A 14,268-nucleotide genomic window follows, 5' to 3' on the forward strand; every position below is an offset into this window, starting at 1 on the left:
GCCAACATGTGTATGGGGCAGCCATTATTCCATAAGGATTGAACCCATCTGTTGCCTGCGTGACACGTACATTACGAGCCTCATCTGCTTTGTCACGATGTTTGTCATTAAAGCGGATCCAAGCTTCACCATCGGATGGATGTACCATCTTGTCAGGATTGTACCGTTTGCCATTTTTGTGCCATGTCATCTGTTTCACGGATTCCTCGGTCATGTATAGCCGTTGGATCCTCGGTAGGAACGGAAGGAACCATAGGATTTTTACGGGGATCGTAAGTTGCCTCTTCTGGCCATCATTAGAGTCTACCTCCAGGTACCAGGACGATTTACACTTTGAAAAGAACATTGCATGCTCATGTTCTTTCCTAAATAGGACGCACCCCTTCGGACAAGCATGTATCTGCTCATACGGCATCTTAAGTGCTCGAAGGAGTTTCTTTGACTCGTACATGCTCTTTGGCAGAATGTGGCCCTCCGGAAGCAGGGTGCCAATCACGGCCAACATCTTATCGAAGCTAGGTCAACTCAAGTTTACCTCGGACTTCATCCCCATTAAGCGTCCAATGGCATCCAGTTGAGACACCGTTGACCGATCATGAAGGGGTTTCTATGTCGAGTCCATCATGTCATAGAACGCCTGTGCGGCTGCCTCCATCTCCTCCTTCTCACGTCCCTCATCGAACTGTCCTTAGTGAAAGTCATCTAACATGTCTGGTACCCCGACATCAGCATCAAAAGCCTCCACCCATGGTCTCACCACCTCCTCTCTCATACGATGGGCTTCACCATGGTGGACCCACCGGGTGTAGTCCGGCGTAAATCCATTCTTCACAAGATGTTTACCCATTTCCACCTTGTTTACCCTCCTCCTATTTCCATATTTGCTGCAGGGACACAAAACTAGGCAATGTCCTTTAGCAGCCTTGCCAAATGCACTGTTCAAGAAAGCATCGGTCTTGTTCATCCATTCCGTGGTGTAATCACTCTGACTTCTCCTGCCCGTGTACATCCACTGACGGTCATCCATCGTCTAACATATGTATCAGCGAGTAATGTAACCATCAATTGCATCTATATGGTGTTCCTACTATCTAATAGGTGAGGATGGGTCCTAATCCCACCCGTAGATGCGTAGATGAGGTTAGTTTCCATGCTCTACTCCTATCCGAGACAGAATTTCGGCAGCACCTCCCCACTGTTCTCCAGATACACGTCCTGTCAAAGAAGAGTGCGTATCCGGAGAACAACAGGGAGGTGATGCCGAAACTCTGTCTCGGACCGGAGCAGACCATGGAAACTAACCCATCTACACATCCGCGGGCTATCCCAAAAACGTGGACAATCCGAAACAGATACGGTCATAGATATGCAAAGATCTGCATACCTCCAACCGTATCTCTTTCGAACGGAAGACGCCTAACTACGTTACGTGATCTATGACCATGATACGGAAAGAGGGGTTATACCTAGGGTGGCGGTGGAGTCAAGCTAGCGGGGACCGTGGTGGGTCGGTGCAGTGGCGAGGCGGCATGGTGCAGGCAGACCGACACGGCGACGGGAACTCCGACTCGGCTCCGACGGGCTCTTCTCTACAAAAATGGAACAAAATGATATCACAAGTAGAGATGTCCTGGTTTACAAGCATCGTACATGACAACGTGAACGAAATCTTCTGAAATTTTTATCATAGCCTCCACATATGATATCACAATATCTCAACAAGTTTCATGATTTTCGGACTTCGTTTGCTTTTTATAGAATTTAAAAACACTTCGCACGCAAGTTCGCGGTCATGTTTCGTTAACAAGATGTCCGAAATTTCGGATCCGTTCCTGGATACGGTCTCACACTACACTCAGTAACATGACTATCATTTTTTGAATCATTAAATTCCATTATTCGTACCACGTGCAGTTCAAAATTAGATTTTTTCAAAAAAAATCAAGTAAATGAAATAAAGTAACTAAAATATCAAAAAGCCATAAAAAACCCCAAATTCTAACTAGGTGTTTCTGGTGCTTTAAAAGGGCTGCACAAAAAATTTGGAGGCCAAAAACAAAAAAAAACTTTGCCAAGTGCCGGGGCATGGCACTCGGCAAAGGGGGTCTTTGCCGAGTGCCACGAATAAGGCACTTGCCAAAGAGGGTTTTGAATTTTTTTAAAAAAATTCCTCTTTGTTGAGTGTCTTCACAGGGCACTCGGCAAAGACATTTTAAAAAAAATTAAATATTTGCCGAGTGCCGTGCCAGGGGCACTCGGCAAAGTATTTTTTCAAAAAAAATTTAAAAAAAATCTTTGCCGAGTGTCGTGCCAGGGGCACTCGGCAAAGTATTTTTTTTTAAAAAAATGCCGAGTGCCAGATCTGGGGCACTCGGCAAAGAAATTTAAAAAAAATTAAATCTTTGCCGAGTGCCTAACAGCAGGCACTCGGCAAAGAAGGACGTGGCCGAACACCGTTATGCGGGTCATCCTATGCCGAGTGCCGCTCTTTTGCCGAGAGTAGCACTCGGCAAAGAAGTCCTTTGCCGAGTGCATTTTTTTGCCGAGTGCCTGGCACTCGGCAAAGAACTCTTTGTCAAGTGTCCGATTTTTGACAATCGGCAAAGAATTTTGCACTCGGTAAAGTCTCTGTTTCCAGTAGTGCTGCCAATGTAAAGCAAAACATATGCAAATGAATTACTCGCGATCCACATGATATTATCAGGGACGTGACAGATATTCCTAAATTGCCAATGAGTACCAAGCATACTCCTGTCTACCATTGCGAGTGCGTGAAACATTTTCATTTTAAGGATCACATATATTCAACCTAATCAGATCGTAATAATCTCATGCAGTGTCATCACCGAGTACATTAAGAAAAGCATGTATTATAGACAGTACAGAAAACTTTGAAAATAAATACTATAAAGAAGTGTACCCTAAATCAGACACAGGGCAACGACCTTTGCGGTTTCTACGTGATGCATAAAATGCACGAATTGACCAAAGAAAAACCGGTGTGATCCATGCTATCCATTTTATTTTCATTCATCAATTCAATGAAATATGCCATTGTTTTCGGTAACACATGTTAATTGTGTATCTTATTAATACCTTTTGAATTCAATGACAGGGAGAAGAGCATTACGACGGTCGGCTGCTAGAGTCCGAGACTTCTGAAATGCAAGAACTTGTTGGGTTCCTCATGGACAAGGTGTTTGAAGAGAGATATGAGTCTTACATTTTATATGGAGACGAGAACTAATTCGTAGTGCTTTATTTATTATTCTGAAGGACCGAACAAGGCGACCAGAGGGGGGGTGAATGGGAGCTAATTCAAAATTTCTCTCGAAATGGACGCTGTCCCATGATCACCCTCCAAAAGCACCAAACAATGCAAACATGATGCTCTTGAGCCAACTGGTGGCTAGGAACACAGCGGGACAACACAATGACCGAAAATCTGACATGACATAAAAGACACGGAACGGTGTTCTCCACCTCTATCACAAAGTGGAAAGAACCTAACTCAAAACCCTCAAGCCAACTAGTGACAAGAGAGCGGAGAAAAGTTCACAAGACTAGCAGCAAGCCAACGGAACAGACAGCATGCGAAACGGACCAACGAAACACCCAAAATATGAAAACTTGTCGCTGCTTAATTACTGGCCTAGTTGGCTTGGCCGGCCTAGGACACAGCTTGGCCGGTTCTAGTGGCTGGCAGCCGCTGCTGGCCGCTGCGTGCTCGGCCTGGCCGGCTGGGGCCTGGCTGCGCTGGCAGCGATGCTGGGTGAGCAGATAGAGCTTGCCAAGGACCCCTGGTGCTGGCGAGCACTGTAGGTTGGGAGAGCACCCCGCGCTGGCGCGCACTGTAGGTTGGGAGATGCAACGGACAACAGGAGGGTTGGAAAAGGACAAAACTTGGGTAATAGATGTAAAAAAGAGGATTGTGTGTTGAATTCTTCAACCGGCCGTAACCCTCTGATATATATAGAGGGGGTTGTCTTCTCCCAGTAAGAAACAAGTCCAAATCGTGATCTCCACGTTTCTAAAAAAAATAGATCCAAAAACCAATTTTGAAAGAGATCGGTTCGGACTATAGCAAGGAAACCGGCCTAGCCGGATCCCAAACTGGCTAGGCCGATTTTTTCGCAGCTCACCCAGCCCAGCCGGCGGCCAACACAGGGGAACCGGTCTGGCCAGAGCAGAGGCGGCGCAGGGAGGCCGCCCTGGCTGTGTCCCAAACTGGCTAGGCCGGTTTTAATGGGTCAGCGTGTGGAGGCCTATCCAGGGCGCACGAGGGAGCAGGAAGCCAATGTGGCCGGCTATGGAGACCAGCCAGGCCGATTTAATAGAGCTGGGCACCTCTTCTTCCTCTTCTTGTTCCCGAAGCACAATGTGATAATCCAAAACATGCTTTAGGACCCCGTCTTCGTCATGAACATTATTGCAAAGTCCTTTGGTCATTTTTTTTTTGTCAACAGAGCTAGTTGGTGATGCTTCTCCACCAGCTTCTCCAGCAGCTTCACTGCTTTTCCAACCCAACATCCAAAACCCAAATAGCTACACCATAGAAGCTCCTTAAATCATGCTGGGTGGAGCTGCAGTTGTGTGATGAAGCCTAAGGCCCCGTTTGGTAGAGCCTCTACCGGCTCCAGCTTCTCTGACACATGCACTGTTCATATACTATTCACATGAGCCATTTTTATCTCTCATCTCTCCTCTCACAGGGCCAGTGGGAGCAGGAGAAGCCAGCTTTTTTTGGCTTCACCTACTCCCACTGGCTCTATGAGAGGAGGAGAGAGGAAAGAGAAAACAGCTCCTATGAATAGTGTAACAGTGAATGCACCAAAGAAGCTGGAACCGGTAGAAGCTCTACCAAACGGGGCCTAAAATAGCAACTTCACTCAACTTCCTTGCGTTCCGTGGGTCCAGCGCGCGATCATGGCACGATTTGCCCTAACTGGCGCGAGGTGGGGGCAAGGTGGCTTAGAGCAGAAGCCGGTAAAGCATAGAGGCAGTGCGAGGCGGATAGGCTGGTAAGGGGTTGAGGCGGTGCGACCACATGAGGCAGAGAGGCTAGCGAAGGCGGAGGCGGCGCGAGGTGAAGAGACCGGTGAGGAGCAGTGGCAGCGTGATGCGAGGCTGTGGCAGAGGAGATCTGGTGACAGTGTCCCAGGAGCGGAGGTCTGGTGCCGGTGTTGCTCAGGCAAAAGCGCGGTAGGTGTTGCACGGCCAATGCGTTTAGTCATGCGGAGGGTCCAAATGGCCTATGCGAGTGGATAAGGTCAATTCGTGGAGAATAGAGAAATAAATAGAGAGAATTATTTATTTGGCACTGAAACAAACCAGTGTTTCGTATTTGGCACTCGAAAATTTGAACTTTCTTATCTGGCAACAAGTTGAAATTTCCTTTCGTAAATGGCACTACCGTCCATTTAGGGCAGTAACGGTGTCAAGTGACCGGCAAAAAGACATAAATACCCTTGTTTGCAGGAGAAACCCATGGTGCCAAATAGGAAAGTTCAAGTATTTTCGTATGGTGCCAAATAGGGAAGTTCAAGTATTTTCGTATGGTGCCAAATAGGGAAGCTCAAGTATTTTTGTATGGTGCCAAATAGGGAAGTTCAAGTATTTTCGTATGGACGATATTGGCCTCAACTACTTCCCTCATCCTAGTCACTGACGGTTGGCCCCACGCATGCTCATCGTCAACTGCAGCCACCAGCAGTTTCCGTACGTGTGTACCCATCAACTAATTAGCGGATTGAGATGCTGCATGCGAACCCCGGGGTGCTACGCCGTCGTGGTGAGCACCAAGAACATCACGCTCAACTGGTACTTCGGCAACGACCACTCCATGCTGCTATCCAACTGCATCTTCCACATGGGTGGCGCCGCCACGCTACTGTCCAACCGTCGCGCCGACGCCGGGCGCCCCAAGTACCGGCCGCTGCACACGGTGCGCACCCACAAAGGCACCGCGGACGAGTGCTATGGCTGCGTGTACCAGCACGAGGACGGCACAGGCCGCGTCGGCTTGTCGCTGGCGCGCGAGCTCATGGCCGTCGCCGGGGACGCGCTCAAGACGAACATCACCACCCTGGGCCCGCTGGTGCTCCCGCTGTCGGAGCAGCTCAAGTTCCTCAGGTCCCTCATGCTCCGTCACGTCCTTCGCTCCCGCAGCGTCCGTACGTACATCTCGGACTTGCCGATGACCAGGAACAGCAGGCTCCCCAGCAGCTGAGGCACCTGCACGCTCGACTGCCATGGCCGAGAAGGCAGCCACGCCATGGCCGGCGAGCGCGCGCGAGCAGGCCGCCACGCTGCTGCCTTCTCGGTTGTCAGCAGAAGCAACTCCATAACGGCTGAGGAACCCTGGCATATCGGATCTGCAACAGCCTCAACAGCTCACGCGCACTTCACGCGCATGCCGCGCCCTTGCATGCGCGCTCGCCGCGCCAGTGACTTGCTCACCACACTCTCGCGTGCCCGGTCCTCGCGCTGCCTGCATGTCCGCTAGGCGTGCTCGCCCGTTCTCAGTGTACAGCACGGCCAAAGGCCCCGGATGTAATCCTATATATGTATACTATAAATGATCAATGAAAGCTGTCCAGTTGTGCAATCTTATTCTACATCGGCCATGGCAGTCGAGCGTGCAGGTCCCTCAGCTGCTGGGGAGCCTGCTGTTCCTGGTCGTCGGCAAGTCCGGGATGTACGTACGGACGCTGCGGGAGCGGAGGACGCGACGGAGAACGAGGGACCTAAGGAACTTGAGCTGCTCCGATAGCGGGAGCACCAGCGGGCCCAGGGTGGTGATGTTCGTCTTGAGCGCGTCCTCGGCGACGGCCATGAGCTCACGCGTCCGCGACACGCCGACGCGGCCTGTGCCGTCCTCGTGCTGGTACACGCAGCCGTAGCACTCGTCCGCGGCGCCTTTGTGGGTGCGCACCGTGTGCAGCAGCCGGTACTTGGGGCGCCCGGTGTCGGCGCGGCGGTTGGACAGTAGCGCGGCGGCGCCACCCATGCGGAAGATGCAGTTGGACAGTAGCATGGAGCGGTTGTTGCCGAAGTACCAGTTGAGCGTGATGTTCTCGGTGCTCACCACGATGGCGTAGCACCCCGGGGTTCGCCTGCAGCATCTCAATCCGCTAATTAGTTGATGGGTACACACGTACGGAACTGCTGGTGGCTGCAGTTGACGATGATCATGCGTGGGGCCTACCGTCAGTGACTAGGATGAGGGAAGTAGTTGAGGCCAATATCGTCCATACGAAAATACTTGAACTTCCCTATTTGGCACCATACGAAAATACTTGAGCTTCCCTATTTGGCACCATATGAAAATACTTGAACTTCCCTATTTGGCACCATACGAAAATACTTGAACTTCCCTATTTGGCACCATGGGTTTCTGCTGCAAACAAGGGTATTTATGTCTTTTTGCCGGTCACTTGACACCGTTACTGCCCTAAATGGACGGCAGTGCCATTTACGAAACGAAATTTCAGCTTGTTGCCAGATAAGAAAGTTCAAATTTTCGAGTGCCAAATACAAAACACTGGTTTGTTTCAGTGCCAAATAAATAATTCTCTCAAATAAATAAGGTCATGTTTGACATAGCTCATCTGTGCTAGTGAAGCTGTTTTTTGGGGTTTCAGATTTACAAACTGCTTTCTCGGGGACGCTGAATCTGTTTTGGAGACCTATTTGGTAAAACAGCTCTACGTTTAGATTTCTTAAAACATGCTGTCACAGGATCCCACACAGGGCCCATAAGTATGAGGTGAAGCTGTGAAAAGCTGCTATTTTTAGGTTCATCCCACCTGATTCCCATGTGAGAGCATGATCTAAGGAGCTTCATGGGTGAAGCTATTTTCAGAAGACCCGTTTGGCTAAAAGACTGCTCGTGAAGCTATACCAAACATGGCCTAAAGTTGGAAAAAAATAAAAGAAAAAGAAGGAAAAAATAAGAGAGTATTTTAAAATTTTCACTATGTTCAAACATCACGAGAAATTGTTTTACCATATGATTTTCTAACTAGAGAAGCTAGAGCGATAATGATAGTAGCTTTTTAGGGGGCCACCGCCATCGTGTCCATGTCGCCGTCGGTCATTTTTAGGGTGAGGGTCAGCCGCACATCCTGCGCCACCACAGTGTGGAGGCCACCCAGCAGCTGCGCGAAGGGCGCGCTCAGGTTCATCCCGTCGGGCACGGTGCTGTACGTTCCGCCGGGGGATTTCTTGGCAATGTCTGTATCCAATCCAAGGTATAGGTTGCTTAGCTAGCAGTAATGATCGACACGGCCGGTAACAGTAGCATTGGTTGGAGTAGCAATTTGTTTTATATAGGGCTCGCAGTAATGATTGACACATGTATGTGGCTGGCAGTAATGATCGACACATGTATGTGGCTTGCAGTAATGATCGACATATGTATGTGGCTGACAGTTTGTTTTATATAGGGGGTATGGACATCACTGTCGGTTTTTAAATAGAACCGACAATGAAGATGGCTATCACTGCCGGTTTCTAAATAGAACCGACAGTGAAGGTGCATATATGTAAAGGATATATTTATTTAGATACTACAGTGGGAAAGTTTTAACAAGAACGATATATTTATTTGTTGTAAGAGAAAAATATTATATTATGGTTGATAAGGCCTGGCTGAAACCAATATGCATGGAGAGGCTAGCTCCTGGCCGAGGATCATTTTATAGGGGCTAGCAGTCGCGGTACATTTTTATTTCTGAACTAAAGTTATCGGGGTAGGTGGGAGCAGTGTTCCAACTGTTGTGGTCATCGGAGCATTATTGGCATGTGAGGAGCATCTACACATCACTGTCGGTTTTAGTTTAAAACCCGACAGTGAATTGGGCCTTCTGTGTTGGTTTGAGCAACCGTCTGTGATAGAAGCTATCACTGCCGGTTTTAAAACTAAAACCGGCAGTGAAGGGCCCTGCCGCTAACTTTTAGTAAAAAAGTATAAAAAAAACACTGTCAGATTGGAGCCTGCCATCGCAGCGTTTTTGTAAAAAATATTAAAAAGTTTGGCCCGTATGAGATTCGAGTGTGGGTCGCGAGGTCGAGAGTGCGCGGCCTTAACCGCTGAGTTAGGATTGGGAGTTTGGTTAGAATGGTTTTATTTTTTTCTTTTATTCCATCATAATGCACTACTAAATAATAAATACAAAATCAAAAAAGTTTGGCCCGCCTGAGATTCGAGCGCGGGTGTCAGAGTACAGAGTGCGCGGCCTTAACCGCTGAGCTAGGGTAGGGAGTTCGTTTAGTTTGCTTTTCTTTATTTATTTATTAATAGAAATAATACAGTTTGTTTATATTCTAAAATAACACAAAAATTTGTGTCTTGATTATTTAATTCTATGATAATTAATTAATGGTCTATAATTATTAAATAATAGTGTTTGTGAACATCATCTTAATACTGATTATATAGTCAATAATTAAATTATAGAGATGCACACAAAATATAAATTAAATATTCAGTGCGAATTGCTGAAACAACGTCTGCATAATAATTACATAGTTATCAATAATCTAACTATCTTTAGGTGCATCAACAATGAGGGTCTCATTGTGATCAATTCGTATGTAAGTAGGTTTGTCACCCTCTTAAAGGATAGATAGGGGTACGTTCGCCCTATCTTTCTTGCTGTACTTCGGAATCCTCATCGTCCCTGACCCTCTTTGTTCACTGCAACTCCATGCATACCGTTGCAATGCGTAAAGCACACGTCAATGAAATGACATCCATACATCATCATCGTATACAGAAACTCCATTAATATACGATTATTCCGAAAATGTATGCATCAGTGGAAGGCTGACGATGGAAGACGATACCTCAATTCGGATTTGGTCTAGTAGCAGGCTTCTCATCGTCGTTGAACGCCATCCTGAACCTGCCTGCTAAGATCGAGCAGGACTATATGAGACAGTGAGTGCAATAACACAGCGCTAATATACTCATAAGATAAGAGCACATCACCTTCGGCTTCCACTTTGTATGATGATATGAATGGCTATGCATACCGCCCTTTATTCCACTTTGTTTTGACGGGAGGGAGTAATGCATATGGTCGCTGATTGGTGTTGTTTTTGCCATTGTTTGGTGTGTGCTGACAAGGTATTATTCCCTCCATTCCAAATCATGGTCGCAGGGGCTTCCCTGGTGTACGTATCCACCAAGGAGCCGGTGGTGTACAAAACCAACCTCGCCGGCGGCAAGACTGAGCGCCTGACGCCGCCGGGCCCGTATGATCTGAGCCCGGCGGTGTCGCCATCGGGGAAGATGGTGGCGGTGGCCAACTTCCAGCAGGACAGGTGGAATGGTGAGATCGAGAACCTCAAGACGGACATTGTGATCATGAACGTGGACCGGCGACCGCAGGGTGGCCGGGGCCTTAGGGTGCCAATCAAGGACGGCGGCTGGCTGACATGGGGGAGGGCAGCGACAATGTCATCTTCTTCCACCGAGGCTTCGAAACCACGCCGCCCTCCAACACCGCCAGGTGGGGCGTCTTCAGGTACGACATCGCCGCAGGCAAGGAGGAACGTGTGACGCCGGAAGGCATCGATGCCATGACTCCTGCGGCCACCAGCGAGACCAAGGTAGCTGTGGCGATCATCCGCGAGAAATCCAAGCAGGTAGTAATGAAGGTGGAGCGCGTGGTTACGCAGTACAGGCACATCGAGATCTTTGACACGGCGTCGCCGGGGCAGCCGCCGGTGACCATCACCCAGAAGACTGTCAGGACCAAGCTGGCAAAGAAGACGAGCACTACCGGAAACAGAAGGTAAGCCGAGTGCAATAGGGTTTGCCGAGTGCAATTAATCGGGCACTCGACAAATAAGCTCTTTGCCGAGTGTTGTAAAAAAAATACTTGGCAAAATAATTACACTCGACAAACGAGGAAAAAAAACACTCGGCAAAGTTCGACACTTAGTAAACTAGAAAAAAAACACGGCAAAACTAGGCACTCGGCAAAGAAAAATAATTTTGTCGATTTTAATTGTCTGGCACTCGGTAAAGAAATATGTTTGCCGAGTGTAATTATTTAGCACTCGACAAATAATTTCATTTTTTTTGTCCGGCACACGTTATGGAAAAGAAGGAAAAGAAGGAAAATAAAAAAAGGGTTTGCCGAGTGCCCCCGGGCACTCGGCAAAGATGTGGCTTTGCCGAGTGTCCCGATCCTACACTCGGAAAACTCGCAACCTTATAAACTCGCCCGGCCGCCGCCCCCTCCCACCCACGGGCCTCCCCTCCCTCTTCCGGCGCCACCGCCCCTCGCCTCTCTCCCTCTCCCGGCACCGTCGGCCCCTTCCCTCCCTCCGTCTCCCGCCGGAGCCCCCTCCCTCTCCCGCCGGTGCCGCCCCCTCCCCTCCGTCTCCCCGCGCCGCCCCCTCCCTCCCTCTCCCGGCGCTAGATCCAGTCAGCTCCGGTGGCCCGCTGCCTTCTCTCTCTCTCTCTCTCTCTCTCTATCTGTTCATGTTAGTCGTCTCCTCCCCGCGGGGGCTCGTGCTGATGGTGCTTCGCTCTGTTCCCGCAGGGGATCCGCTGTACCCGGAGCTCTGGCGCGCCTGCGCCGGCCCGCTCGTCACTGTCCCCCGCATTGGCGACCTCGTCTTCTACTTCCCCCAGGGGCACATCGAGCAGGTACATCTCCTCCTCCTCCCCTGCTCTTGCTCTGCTCCCCCTGGAGCTTTAGCTTGCTCCCCTGCTCCGGGCACTGATTTTGGGTGCTGGGGGCTCTCAGGTGGAGGCGTCCATGAACCAAGTCGCCGGGAACCAGATGCGCCTCTACGATCTACCCTCCAAGCTGCTCTGCCGCGTGATCAACGTCGAGCTCAAAGTTCCCTCCTCTTCCCGCTGTGTTTTTTTTTTACCCGTGGCGGCGGCGGCAGTGTTGTGGTGGCGGTGGGCGTGGTGGCGGCGGCGGCGGTGGGTTTTTTTTATATTTTTCGATAAGTCTTCGCCGAGTGTCAGTTTTAGCACTCGGCAAAATCTTTGCTGAGTGCTCGACAAAAAACACTCGGCAAAGAAATGTTTGTCGACTCTGTGTACGCTGAGTGCCGTTTGCCGAGTGTTCTGGAAGTGTAAGCCCGAAGATTGTCCGACACTAGGCTGGGATGGCGCGACAAGTGGCTGGTGGGCCTGCGATGGAAGACAGTGTGGTTTAGTTGGCACTTTGGGCCTTGATTAGTTGGGCCTAGGATAGGCGGTGGCAGGGCATGTATATAAGCCCATGTAACTGAGTGTTTGCGATCATCGATTAACTGAATCCCAAACTGAAACTCTGAACCTGTTGTTCGTCTCAACTGCGGTTCTGCCCCAAATTCCCAGCTAATCTCTATCCCGAATTCTCTTCAATTCCAGTTATCCGTCTCGTTCTGATCCGGAACGTGACAAAGACGAGGCCTGAAGGCGACCACTACAATCCCTTCGTGCTCGACGGAGGAAGACGCGTCGGCTACCACCGCTGCTGAACCGACAAGCTACTCAAGGTCCAAAGGAGTACGACGAGCATCCAGTGGAGATTCGACAAGGTGCAGCCCCCGGAGTCGCACGCGGACGTGGGGCTCTTTAGGGTGACCGGCGTGTTCCCGTCCGTCTCCAAGAACGGCAAGAAGCTAGCCTTCGTGGACAACGAATTCAAGGCCGTGTGGCCAGGCCCGGCCCTTGGGGGGGGGGGGGGGGGGGGGGGGGGGGGGTGCGAGCTGTGCATTGGCACAGGGCCCTCGAAGCCAAGGGGCCTAATCCCAGGTATGTACACACTATAAGCTATAGCTGGTATACTCTGGTCCAATAGAAAATCATATATGTGGCCCAAAAATACTGGAGCGTGTGAGGAAGAGTCTGTCGATTTCCCTTCCGCCGCGGCCGCTCTCTTCGTCGCTTCATAGCTGCGTCTTCGCGTCCGGCGTCATTCTTACGCGTTGTCGTAAATGAAGGGCCCATCTTTCTGGCCAAGCTCCAGGCCCATAAATTGACAGGACCGGGCCTGCGTGTGGCTCGCCGACAGTAGAGGCGGCCTCCGCGTGGTGTACAAGGTGAGGACGTCCAAGAGCGTCTTCTCCACGTCGTCGAACCAGAACGACGACCTGGACAAGCTCTATGTCTGCGAAGGGCCGGCCTTCTCCATCGACAAGCCGGTGCAGATCATGAGGAAACCCAACGTGTCCAGGGAGGACTACGAGAACCTGGAGACCTTCCCGCTCACCGACGAGGTGTAAAACTACGCCTTCCCGTCCCCAACGCCGAGGGCACCAAGCTCGTGTTCCGGTCCAGCAGGAACAGGGTGCCGGGAGGGGAGAGGCAGCACAAGAACCTCTACATCATAGACGCAGAGAAGGGAGAGGCCGCCGGCGTGGTGCCGCTCACCGACGGGGCGTGGACCGACACCCACTGCAGCTGGTCGCCAGGGAGGGCTGCGACTGGATCGTCTTCTCCGCCTCCGGCAGGCCAGAGGCAGACGTCGTCAAGGGCAAGGACCCAGGCTACTTCGCCGTGTACCTGGTGAACGCGAAAGACATCAAGAAGGGCCATGTGCCTGTGCCCGTGCGGGTGATCCACAGCGCACGCACCATCGCCGGGCACGTGAACCACCCCGTGCTCAGCCCGGACATGGCGAGCATCGTCTTCACCGCCGACCTCGCCGCGGTCTCCGCTGACCCCATCTCCTTGCCGCACTTCACGCACTCGGTCAGGCCCTACGGCGACATCTTCTCCGTCCACCTCCGTGACACCACGGACATGGCCAAAAAGAAGCACATTCAGGAGTTCCACCGCATCACGCACAGCCGCTACTAGTACTCCACGCCGACGTGGACCGGTAGCGCCAACGACGAGGACCCCAACGCCAAGTGGAAGATGCTGGAGAGCTTGCCCAACTTCACGCCGTGGTGCCTGTACACAAACTTTCCTCGGACGGTTCCACGCCGGTAACTTCAATTCCCTTCTTCTCAACCCCTATCCTGTTTTGGTCCCATCACCGTCGGCAACGACGGTATGCTGCATGTGACTTGTAACACCCTAAAAATTTCAATTTTGAAAATAGTTAAAATCCTTTAATTTTGAATATTTGTGCACATAAAATATAAAAAAGAAAATTTTTCATTATATTAATATTCATCATAAGGTTTAGAAACATTTTTGGTGCATTCATGCCTCTGCATTGGATTTATTGTATTGTGTGGTTTTGACAAAAATTCAAAATAAATTCAAATGCTTTTGAAATGAGTTTGAAAAGTGCTTTGAAA

General features: G+C 50.3%; 3 protein-coding genes and 1 pseudogene across 3 annotated transcripts; 3 read left to right on the forward strand and 1 right to left on the reverse strand.

The window, feature by feature from the left end:
• Positions 1-5,683: 5,683 nt before the first annotated feature.
• Positions 5,684-6,229, forward strand: LOC136480987 (3-ketoacyl-CoA synthase 20-like). The gene has a single exon (XM_066478390.1). The coding sequence runs from the start codon at positions 5,684-5,686 to the stop codon at positions 6,227-6,229; it is 546 nt and encodes a 181-aa protein (XP_066334487.1).
• A 420-nt stretch (positions 6,230-6,649) lies between these two features.
• Positions 6,650-7,194, reverse strand: LOC136480988 (3-ketoacyl-CoA synthase 20-like). The gene is made up of 2 exons (XM_066478391.1): positions 7,157-7,194; positions 6,650-7,115 (listed from the first exon to the last, which is right to left on the reverse strand). The coding sequence occupies exons 1-2, from the start codon at positions 7,192-7,194 to the stop codon at positions 6,650-6,652; spliced, it is 504 nt and encodes a 167-aa protein (XP_066334488.1).
• A 2,962-nt stretch (positions 7,195-10,156) lies between these two features.
• Positions 10,157-13,954, forward strand: LOC136480990 (uncharacterized; annotated as a pseudogene).
• On the forward strand, positions 11,501-12,403 carry LOC136483952 (auxin response factor 4-like). Its single transcript, XM_066481121.1, has 3 exons — positions 11,501-11,665; positions 11,766-11,861; positions 12,386-12,403. The coding sequence occupies exons 1-3, from the start codon at positions 11,534-11,536 to the stop codon at positions 12,401-12,403; spliced, it is 246 nt and encodes an 81-aa protein (XP_066337218.1). The 5' UTR covers positions 11,501-11,533.
• Positions 13,955-14,268: the final 314 nt, after the last annotated feature.

Source organism: Miscanthus floridulus, chromosome 9, assembly GCF_019320115.1.
Source record: "Miscanthus floridulus cultivar M001 chromosome 9, ASM1932011v1, whole genome shotgun sequence".
Lineage (NCBI taxonomy): Eukaryota > Viridiplantae > Streptophyta > Magnoliopsida > Poales > Poaceae > Miscanthus > Miscanthus floridulus.

Coding starts and splice junctions, on each gene's coding strand:
- LOC136480988 (XM_066478391.1), bottom strand. CDS start 7,194: ATGATCATCGTCAACTGCAGCCACCAGCAGTTCCGTAC. Junction 7,116..7,156: donor AGCCACCAGCAGTTCCGTAC/GTGTGTACCCAT, acceptor GAGATGCTGCAG/GCGAACCCCGGGGTGCTACG.
- LOC136483952 (XM_066481121.1), top strand. CDS start 11,534: ATGGTGCTTCGCTCTGTTCCCGCAGGGGATCCGCTGTACCCGGAGCTC. Junction 11,666..11,765: donor CCCAGGGGCACATCGAGCAG/GTACATCTCCTC, acceptor GGGGGCTCTCAG/GTGGAGGCGTCCATGAACCA.
- LOC136480987 (XM_066478390.1), top strand. CDS start 5,684: ATGCTCATCGTCAACTGCAGCCACCAGCAGTTTCCGTACGTGTGTACC.